The 10,971-nt window shown below is 55.0% G+C and overlaps 1 protein-coding gene across 3 annotated transcripts in view; it reads left to right on the forward strand.

Moving 5' to 3' along the window:
* Positions 1–7,653, forward strand: part of BCL9L (BCL9 like) — a 39,696-nt gene extending 32,043 nt beyond the window's left edge. For 2 of the 3 annotated variants that reach the window (XM_053367080.1, XM_053367082.1), the window contains exons 6-8: positions 341–2,624; positions 5,446–5,706; positions 6,275–7,653. In XM_053367080.1, the coding sequence (XP_053223055.1) occupies positions 341–2,624; positions 5,446–5,706; positions 6,275–7,335 (3,606 nt within the window). In that variant the 3' untranslated portion in view covers positions 7,336–7,653. The remainder of the gene's footprint in view (positions 1–340; positions 2,625–5,445; positions 5,707–6,274) is intronic. The other variant, XM_053367081.1, reaches the window with a different exon arrangement.
* Positions 7,654–10,971: the final 3,318 nt, after the last annotated feature.

Raw genomic sequence — 10,971 nt, forward strand, 5'->3', positions numbered from 1 at the left:
CTAGGAAGGCCCCAGTTCTGCAAAATCCTATTGGCTCCTGCACGCACACCTGACAAGGTCCCTCCCACCCACTAGTGGGCATTTCAGGATTCTAGGTGGGCGGTAGGGGGTTCTAAGGCACAAGCTGAATCCTCCTTCCATCCAGCACTGGTAGGCAGTAAGGAAATTTTACCATCAAGAAAGATGCATTAGTGGGCGGTAGGTATAAAATGGTTGACTACCCCTGGCTGAGGGTTTGGGTTGGCACGGGCCACACCATTGAAGGTGAAGGTTGGACGTGTGCACCCTGGAACAAGGCATCCACCCACCCCACTGACCCTCCTTCTTTCCTTCCCTGCAGGTGCCCATCCCAAAGATACAAGCCACTCCCGAGCCGCTGCCCATCAACCCGTCTCCTGCCAGCACCCCACAGTCCCAGCCCGCCGTGCCCCCGAGCAGCCAAGCCCAGGGGCAGCCTCCCGCTTCCGCACCACCACCTCCCCAGCCTCCGGCACCCCCACCGCTGGGTCTTGGCCAAGGACCGCTGCCCACGGCCGGCCCCCTCCCGCAAGAGGGGGCTCCCGAGGATGCCCGCCGGGACCTGACCCCCAACTCCGTGGGGAACGGCAGCAGCAGCAGCACCGCCCCCAGCGGCACCCATCCTAACACGCCCACCGCTCCCAGCTCCTTGCCTGCTGGGGCCGCTGATGGATTGATGGGGGAAGGGGCCAACGCCGGGCCCCCCTCAGCGGGGAACGGGCCCCGCAACGCCCTCAACACGGAGGGCCTCTCCAAGGAGCAGCTGGAGCACCGTGAGCGGTCTCTGCAGACCCTGCGGGACATTGAGCGCCTGCTCTTGCGCAGCAGCGAAGCCGAGCCTTTCCTCAAGGGGAGCCCTGGGGCTGGCGAGGGGGGCGCCATGCCTCCCCAGGCCCCTCCCCCGCAGGCCCCCCAGGCCCCACCCCCTGGGGCCCCCGGCTTGAAGAAATACGAGGAGCCCTTGCAGTCCATGATCTCGCAGACTCAGAGCCTGGGGGGCCCCAGCCTGGAGCAGGAGGGCCCTGTTCCCTCCGGAGTGGACATGGGGCAGCAGATGAACATGATGATGCAGCGGCTGGGCCAGGACAGCCTGACGCCCGAGCAGGTAGCCTGGCGGAAGCTGCAGGAGGAGTACTACGAGGAAAAGCGGCGCAAGGAGGAGCAGGTGGGCATGCATGGCGGGCGGCCCCTGCAGGACATGATGCTGCCCCAGCCCATGGGCACCATGATGCTGCGGGGGCCTCCGCCGCCCTACCACAGCAAGCCCGGCGAGCAGTGGCTGCTGCGGGGCGTGCCCATGGACATGCCCGAGCAGATGCAGCTGCGGCCGTCCTTCGCGGGACCGCGATTCCCCGGGAACCAGATGCAGAGGGGCTTCGGTGGCATCCCGAACCTGCCCCTCGAGTCGCTGGGCCCCATGGGCAGCGTGCAGCGCCCCCCGAGGCCTGGCATGGCCTGGAACGAGGACATGCCCATGGCAGGGCCTGGCAACTTCGCCCCCGGGAACCTGCCCTACCTGCCGGGACAAGGCGAGGCAGAGCGCTTTGTGACGCCGCGGGCTCGCGAGGAGATGTTGCGGCACCACCTGGAGAAGCGGCAGGGGGCGATGCAGCGGCCTCTGGGCATGGAGATGGAGCGCATGATGCAGGCGCACCGGCAGGTGGAGCCGGCCATGTTTGCCGGGGAGGGGCTGGGCATGGAGTTTGGGGGCTCGCGGGCCATGATGAGCCCGCCGCTGCGGGACATGGAGCCGGCGCTGGGCCCCGGCAACCTCAACATGAACATGAACGTCAACATGAACATGAACATGAACTTGAACGTGCAGATGACGCCTCAGCAGCAGCAGATGCTGATGTCGCAGAAGATGCGCGGCCCCGAGATGATGCCCTCCGAGGAAATGGCTCGGCTGCGTGCCCCCAACGGCACTGCAGCCATGATGGGGGGGCCCCCGAAAATGATGATGGGCTCACCGTTCCCCAGTCAGGGGCAGCAGCAGCCGCCGCCGCCGCCGCCACCTCAGCAGCAGCAACAAGGTTTCCCAGGCATGCAGGGCCCGTACCCTGCTGTGCCACAGGAGATGAGCAACACCCCAGACATGTTTGGCCCCGAGCAGGGGGGCATGGGCAGCACCACGCGGCTCAGCCACATCCCCCTGCCCCCCACCACCAGCGCCCCGTCCACAAACATGCACCAGGCGCCCGTCAGGGGCCTGGGCCGCCGCCCTTCCGACCTGGCCCTCAACATGGGGCAGATGAACTCTCCCAACGTGGGCCGCCTCAAGTCTCCAACGCTCAGCCAAGTTCATTCCCCGCTGGGCACCTCCCCTTCCGCCAACCTCAAGTCCCCGCAGACGCCCTCCGCCATGGTCAACCTGCCAGCCGCCAGTGCCACCAGCGCCCCACTCAAGTCCCCGCAGGTTCTCAGCTCCGTGCTCAACGTCCGATCCCCGACCAGCTCCCCCGGTCACCTCAAGTCCCCGTCCATGGCTGTCTCTTCTCCAGGGTGGGCGCCCTCGCCGAAAAACGCCCTTTCCAGCCCTGGCATTGGGCAGAACAAGCCAGCCCTTGGAATGAGCAACTCTGCACCCCTGGGCAGCATCGAGCAAGGTAATGGGCCTGGATTGTACCCTGAGGGCAGGGACTGCAAAAGGAGCACGTTGCAGTTTTAAATTGAAATGCGACTCTCCTGTTCTTTTTTTAAAAAAATTAAAAGAGTAAAGCCTACATTTATCTTAAAATCAGTTGTTCTTATCAAACATGAAGTAGGCATCTTTTTAAAAATGGAAATAAAACAGGGTGGGGGGGAGGGTGTCTGCATTTAGATGTCAAGCATTGCAAATACAGCTCAGTAGATTAACCGTTAGGGTGGCGCTGTGGGTTAAACCACAGAGCCTAGGACTTACCGATCAGAAGGTCGGCAGTTCGAATCCCCGCGACAGGGTGAGCTCCCGTTGTTCGGTCCCAGCTCCTGCCAACCTAGCAGTCCGAAAGCACGTCAAAGTGCAAGTAGATAAATAGGTACTGCTCCGGCGGGAAGGTAAACGGCATTTCTGTGCACTGTTCTGGTTCACCAGAAGTGGCTTAGTCATGTTGGCCACATGACCCAGAAGCTGTACGCTGGCTCCCTCGGCCAATAAAGCAAGATGAGCGCCGCAGCCCCAGAGTCGGCCACGACTGGACTTAATGGTCAGGGGGTCCCTTTACCTTTACCTTTACCTAGATTAACCGTTGTATTATTATTTGCTTGATGCTGAGGATCGGCTGCTAACAAGTTATCAGCAACATCTGAGTCCAGACACTCTCCTGCTGCCCTGCACGCCAAGCCCATTCTCTGAGCCCTTCTATGTGCTCCTGTCGCACTGCTTTGTGCGGTGCTTGCAGTTCTCAGGTTGATGTGCCATTCTGCCAACTTTCAATGAATATTTGCTTCCTGTTTCATAGGAAAACACACATTATTGGGAAGAAGGACCAGCCCTTTCTTGTTTCTGGAGAGAGCTGGGCAATGGGTCTGAAAGCAGGCGGTCTGTTTCTGTGTGCCAAGAGAAACCTCCAAATGGAAACCCTATAGAACTAGAAATACTATGTATGCCAGCTTTCTCCAACCTGGTGCTCTCTAGATGATTTGAACTGCAACTCCGTCGCAGCCTCTGCTGGTTGGGGTTACTGGGAGTTGTAGTCCAACCTATCTGGAGAGTTACAGGTAGGTAGCTGTGTTGGTCTGCCATAGTCGAAACAAAATAAAAAAATTCCTTCCAGTAGCACCTTAGAGACCAGCTAAGTTTGTTATTGTTATGAGCTTTCGTGTGCTGCCACATACATCCGGACAACACCATTACTGGCCCCAACAACATCAAACATACCATCTCAGGACTATTTACCGTATTTTTCGCTCTATAAGACGCACCAGACCACAAGACGCACCTAGTTTTTGGAGGAGGAAAACAAGAAAAAAAAAATTCTGAATCTCAGAAGCCAGAACAGTAAGAGGGATCGCTGCGCAGCAATCCCTCTTGCTGTTCTGGCTTCTGGGATAGCTGCACAGCCTGCATTCGCTCCATAAGACGCACACACATTTCCCCTTACTTTTTAGGAGGGAAAAAGTGAGTCTCATAGAGCAAAAAATACGGTAATTGCTCATCTTCTAACATTGTGTATGCCATCAAATGCCAACAGTGCCCTTCAGCTCTCTATATTGAACAAACAGGCCAAACCCTACGCCAAGGGATAAATGGACATAAATCTGATATCGGGAATCACACGACAGAGAAACCAGTAGGAGAACACTTCAGTCTCCCAGGGCATTCTACACAAGATCTCAAAGTAGCTGTCTTATTACAAAAGAATTTCAGAAATAGACTGGAAAGAGAAGTTGCTGAATTGCAACTTATTACCAAACTTAAAACCATGGAGAGACCTGGTCTGAATAGAGACATTGGATTCTTATCTCATTATACATGATATAGCTATTTTGAGCCATCTCACCCCTTGCTTTTTCCTGTAAGACCAACTGCGGTCGTTAACAGTCCTCAACAGGTTTACCACACCTATCAGCCAATCACCCAATTCCCACCATCCTTCTGAGTAATACCCCCCCACCCTCTCACTATATATAAGGGTCTGGTGACTTCTGTTTCAGTGTATCTGAAGAAGTGTGCACGCACACGAAAGCTCATACCAATAACAAACTTAAGTTGGTCTCTAAGGTGCTCATGGAAGGAATTTTTTTATTTTGTTTCGACTATCTGGAGAGCACTAGGTTGTGAAGGCTGATACATGTGCATGTTTTCATCCTGCAACTAGCAGCCACTTTTAATCAAAAATATACCTGAAGTATATGTGGGAAACGGTGGTTTAAAACATGACCTGAACATAGTTTTTCATCAACTCTTTGACCTTTCCCACACCAGTGGGTTGGGTGGGAGTGAAATGCAGTGGTGATTGTATCCCTTTGACAACAAATGCCACCCTCACTCTGGGGCCAAGATGTGCCACTGTCTTTGGCTGGCGTTGTTGGGGTGGGCATTTGTTCGTGTGCAAGGGCTGCTCACAAGTAGCGCTTGGAGGCAGAGGCAAAAAAGTAGGCGGAACAATGGATCTGATCCATACCCTTGGGGCAGTTGGCCACAGAAAATGTTCAGAGATTTCTACACCCCTCCATAGGAACCTTCCTAATACCCTGTTGGTCCAGTGGCCTAGTATCATTCCACACTGACTGGCAGCCGTAGGCCCTTCAAGGTTTCAGACATAGGTGTTCTTTCGCAGTTCTGCTGGGAAATGTGGTTCTCTGCCGCAGAACCACAGCCCTTCCACACAAAGATTTCTCCATGCGTCCAAGCAAGGGGTGTTGTCCCGGTTCAGGGATGCTGTGGAGGCTGCTGCCAGCTCTGAATCTTGGATCCTAAGCCACTTGCTGTCTCTCTCATTACAGGTCCGATGGCGCCTGGGCCTAGGAGCAGCTCCTCTGCCCCACCTAGCAACCCCTCTGGCCCCCTGAACCCCAACCTGCCTTTTCCTTCCTCTCCAGATCCACCCCCGTCCCAGAACCCCTTGTCACTCATGATGTCCCAGATGTCCAAGTACGCCATGCCCAGCTCCACCCCTCTCTACCACAATGCCATCAAGACCATCGCCACCTCGGACGATGAAATGATGCCCGACCGGCCAATGCTTCCGCCAGGTGCCATGTCTGGTAGGTATCGGTATCATGGGGCCCGCATCCGGCTGAATAGGGAAAGGAAGTGGGGCTGCCTGCTGCTGCCTCTTCAGCCATAGGGTTGTGCAAATCTCCTGCAGTGCCTTTTTTGTGGCTGGCAGGGAGAGTCTCCAGCTCCTTCCCCCAGTCGTCCCGGAGAGGCTGCTTCAGATATTCCTGCAACCCTGAGAACCCCAACAGGCATTTTGGCTAAATGGCACTCGAAGTGGCAGCTGGTCTCTTTGCCTTCCTTTGTGATCTCTGCTGCCAACTGTGCTGGCTAGGAAGGGCATCTCTAGCTGCAGTGGGGTGAGCCCCTGGCATCTTCCTCCAGCTATTTCTGGGGAGAGAAGTGGGGAATGTGCCTTTCCTCCCTTAATAAATAATTCTGTCTTGAGAGAGATTGGGGTGGGGTGGGGCTGCCGTTGCTGAGCCTCAACACGCCAGCCCTGCTTCTGTCCTGCCTTTGGGGGCGCGGGGGGGTGGTGCTTGGTCCCCATGGCTTCTTTGCTTCCTGTTGCCTTGCCTGCCACCTAACAGCCCCCCTCTTTCTTTCTTCCTCCAGGCATGGGTGGGAACCAGCCCAACCAGATGCACATGAACTCCGTGGGGCCAGCTCCTGCTCAGAGCCCCATGGGGATGAACCTGCCGGGGCAGCAGCCACTCTCGCACGAGCCCTCAATGTCCTCGCCAAGCCCCCTGGGCGCCAACATTCCCATGCACAGCGGTGCGCCCCCCCAGAACCCAATGATGCTGCCCCCCAATGCCCAGGACTCCCTGAACCAGCCCTGCGGCCCTTCCGGACAGCTGATCTTCCCCCCGCGCCTCCAGCAGCCCCCTGCGAATGGGGGCAATATGCCCATGGCTCCCGGGGGGGCCGGTGTCCAGCAACACTATCCGCCAGGCTTGGGACTGCCCCCGGAGGAGCTGCCCCCACCCCAGCCAGGGCAAATGCCACCGCAACAGCAGCAGCGCATGGCTGGGAGAATGCCGCCGGAGCCCTACCCATCGGTGCTTCCTGGTGTGGCTTCGGTGCTCAACGACCCGGAGCTGAGCGACGTGATCCGCCCCACGCCCACCGGCATCCCCGAATTCGACTTGTCGCGCATCATCCCGTCCGAGAAGCCCAGCAGCACGCTGCAGTACTTCCCCAAGGGCGAGGGCCCGGGGCCCAAGCCGCAGCCGCCCTCCAACCTGCACCTCATGAACTTGCAGAACATGATGGCAGAGCAGGCCCCGGCCCGGCCCGGCCCTCCGGGCATGCAGCGTGGGATGGCCATGTGCCACCCGGGACAGGTGCCCCCCGTGCTGGGCAGGACAGGCCTGGCGCCCCAGCAAGCCATGATGAGCAACAGCATGCACCAGGGCATGATGTTGCCCCAGCAGCAGAACCTCCTCGCCCAGCAGAACTTCCTGCTCATGCAGGCCAAGCAGCGCAGCATGTCCGTCTCGGGGGAGATGTATGCGCAGCCGGGTCACATGATCTCCCCGCAAGGCTCGCTCATGGGCCCCCCACCCCAGCAGAACCTCATGGTCTCACACCCCATGCGGCAGCGCAGCGTCTCCCTGGATGGTCAGATGAGCTACGGCCCAGGAGCGGGCGGCATGGCCAACCTGCCCTTCTGAGGCTGGCAGCGGGGAGCCTCCTGGTGCAGCCATGCTGATGCCAGCCCCTGTCTCTGCCCTGGCACAGAGTTTGGTTTGGATCTTTCCTCTGAGTGTGAATTTCTTTCTCTCGGTTTCTCTCTCTCTTCTTCTCTTTCTCCTTTTTTTAAGTAACCAAAATGTGCAAGAGGGTTTGGAACAGCTGTAAATAGGTTGGGGGGAAGCAGCAGCAGCAGCAAAGTTTTGCTGGCTTGGAATTGTTTGTATTTCTGTGTTTTAATAGAAGCCTCAAAACCTGTTTTTTGGAAGAAACAAATGAAAATACAACCCATTGACAAAGTTCGACTCATTGTGGACTGGAAATCCCGAGCTCGAGGGCCCAGATGCAGGTTCCACCAGCTGATTCTCTCTGCTAGGTGCCAGCTAGTCAGGTGATGCAGTGGCCCTCTGCGTAGTCTGGCGGAATGCCTCCTCCTCCCCCCTTTTCCCTATGTGAGGGAAGGACGTCCTTTGGCTTGTATGGTTTTGGTCCAGTCTAGCCATGCTGTCAGCCCAGCAGCTCTACTCTGGGTCACTACTTTGGCACACAACCATATATTTTCCCCCCCAGAACTCCGCACAAGACATTGGTCCCCTAGCAGGTTGGGAGTCTGCCTCTCTTCTCTCTCATGTGTGCAGTCATAGCATTTGGAAATGAATGGCCCTCTTCTACAAACACACACACACACACACACACACACAGCCAGAATGGGAAATGTAACTTAAATGTTGGCCACCTCCTCCCATAAGCACCTCACGTTTAGCACCCCCTTCTTCCACAGTTTCCCCTCCAAGGCTACTGATTTGCATCAGTAAGATGGGAGAACAGAAATGCCAGCATTCCCATCTTATTTTGGCTTGTTGCAGTTGCCACATACGTTCTCTCACAGGTCGAGCAACCCTTTGCCCTGGTGCATCTCTTCCTCTCCCCTGCCCACCCCCTCAAAAAAGAACACACCTCTATACACATATGTCACATAATGAGAGCAAAGTGGGGAGACGTCATAGTAACTGTGATTCAGTCCATGTCAAACGAGTGTTTCATTGATCTCCTTTACTTGATTTGGCTTGAATCGTAGAAACGAGCCAGTTGAGTGAATGGAGACTAAAAGCTGGCTTTGCCAGAGCTCTGAATCGGAAGGTTTGAAAAGCCCCGTCTGCACTTTTGGACTGTTCCTGATGGAAATATTTGCATACAGGAAAAGCGAGCAGCTTGATGACTAAAAGCAAATATAATGCAGATCTGTGATACGACAAAGTTCTAGGCATCTAGTATTAAGGAGAGGGTTCTCCCCACATCTCCCCATGCCCTTCTGCGCTTGTTCCAGTGCTACACACACCTCGGTAGCATTTATCTGTTTTTGCTTGAGAAAAGCCTTGTTCGTTCCCCACTAAGCCACTATAACAAAACACCATCACCAGCTGGGTGGTACCAAGATGGCACCAGGACCTGCAAGCTTGCGATTGCTCACAAGGACGACATTCCCAAGCCCTTAGAGCGTGCCATGTAATAAAGCCAAAATCACCTGCCCTATTTTAAATTCCATCTGGCCCTTTGAAAGGTGTGCAGTACTCCTTGCAGAAGTGTGGAGATGTCTTCATCCTCCCGCTGGCAGCGAAGATGACCTGGGAGGCATCTAAGGTGTTCTGCACTCAAAACCGATCAGTGAAAGGGGTACAGAAGTGAGGGAAGGGGAAGCGGGGAGTCAGTTGTCCTGAAAATCAAAGGGAAATGTTCCTGGTTTGCGTATTTGCCCTGGTGGCTGTTGCCCCAGCCGAAGCCTGCAATCCTGATCCTCTGTGGCAGCCACACCTGCCAGGTGTGTCACCTTCCAATCTGCTGCGTCTGGTTCATCAGCAATTTGGTGGTCCTGGGCCCCTTGCCACGCAGTCATTCGCACAGCCCTTTGCTCCCTCCCTGCCTCACCTTGCGCTGTGAACGTTGTCCAGTCTTGTGTCTTGTGCTTTCTCGCTCAGCTCCCCAGCTTGAGCGGCGTCTGCTGAAAGTCTGCCCTGTTCTCCTCTGTCTCTTGCCACAACCTGTCCATTTCCCGTTCTCAACACACACATACACACACACCTGACCCAAGCGATGCAATTTCAAGCAATCCAAAATGCCCACAACGGATGTGTTTGTGCCCAGGTAATGGGGACTGGCCCGCTCTCTTGTCATCCCATGTGGGGAGGGAGAAGGCCCCTCTCCCTGCCACCCATGCATTTTGTACCATTCTATAAATATATATATATATAAATATAAATATATAAATACAATATGTGAAGACATCTTATTGGTTTTTATTTTGAAATGATTTCTAGGCTTGTTTTTGGGTATCTGTGCTGCCTGTAACGTATTGATTGACCTGTTTTATAGGTGCCTTTTTATTAAAAAGACATTTCAAAACTCGCTTGGAAGGAGCCTTTTGTGGTGACTTTGAGTGTGGGCAGGAAAGGGCTGCTTGCTAGTCTAATGTATGATTGAGAGGGGCCCCGATTCTGCAGGGCTGGTTTATCTGGACTTTCCCTGGCCACAATATTCTGTGCATGTACACACACACCCTCGTGATAAGACCCATCTTCTGCTGATAAGGGTAATATGTTAGTCACTAGGTGGCTCTGGACTTGGTTGTATCCGATTCGATTCAGGGTATTCCATTTTCAGTCGTACTTTGGTTCTTGAACAGAATGCATTCTGGGAGTCCATTCGACTTCCGGAACTGTTTGAAAACCGGAACACCCACTTCCCGTTTTTGATCATTCGGGAGCCGAAATGTACGAGTTCTGGGGCGTTCGACAACCAAGGTACAACTATACTATTGCTTTAAGGGAGACCGCAAAGTCTCAGCCTTCCCAACAGCCTCTCCAGGCCTTTGCTTTGCCATCCTGAGCCTGTTTTGTTTCACAAACGGATGCCAACAGGAACAGGAGGGGAAAGTGGGCACAAAATCACTTTATTTAATGTACCCTCTGATATTATTTGCAATAGGAGCAAAGTTATGCTGAGTAACATTTCACACAAGCTTCTCATGCCCCCCCTCTCCACACACAGCCCTCCCCAGCTGCATGAGCAACACAGACACACCTTGCCAGCTCCCAAACAAACAAGGACTCCTGCGCAGGTAGCAGGTGCTGCACTGACAGGAGATGTTCACCTTGTTGAATGGGGAGCTGCACGCAATCCCAGGGTGCAAGTCCAAATGAGGTTCCCTGCTGAAAGAGGGCGGCTGCAGAGTTGGCTTTCCACAGGGTAAGGCAACATGTCAGGTTGCATTTCCCACTGGCCGTGGAGGATGTGGAAGGTGAGACTTTCACCCATTTGGTCCAAAGGAAAGCTGGGATGGGAGAACTGCGTTTGTTTACCAGGAAGTTAGTGGTAGAAGGGAAGCCAACTGAAAGAGTTCATCCTGTGCTGTTGGTGCTGGCTTCAGCCTTTCCACTGAGCTAGGAAGGCAAACGCCTGCCCTTTGTTTACTTCCTGGGCAGGGTACCCTGGCTGCAGACATCCTTACTTGAGCGCTGGCAAGACAGCCCAGCTGCCAAGTTGCACAGAGGCCACTTGGCACCATGGGATTTTCTCATCCAAGCAAGAGGAATTTAAACGGGCAGCCATAACGTGTCCAT

Source organism: Podarcis raffonei, chromosome 15 (genome assembly GCF_027172205.1).
Source record: "Podarcis raffonei isolate rPodRaf1 chromosome 15, rPodRaf1.pri, whole genome shotgun sequence".
Taxonomy (NCBI): domain Eukaryota; kingdom Metazoa; phylum Chordata; class Lepidosauria; order Squamata; family Lacertidae; genus Podarcis; species Podarcis raffonei.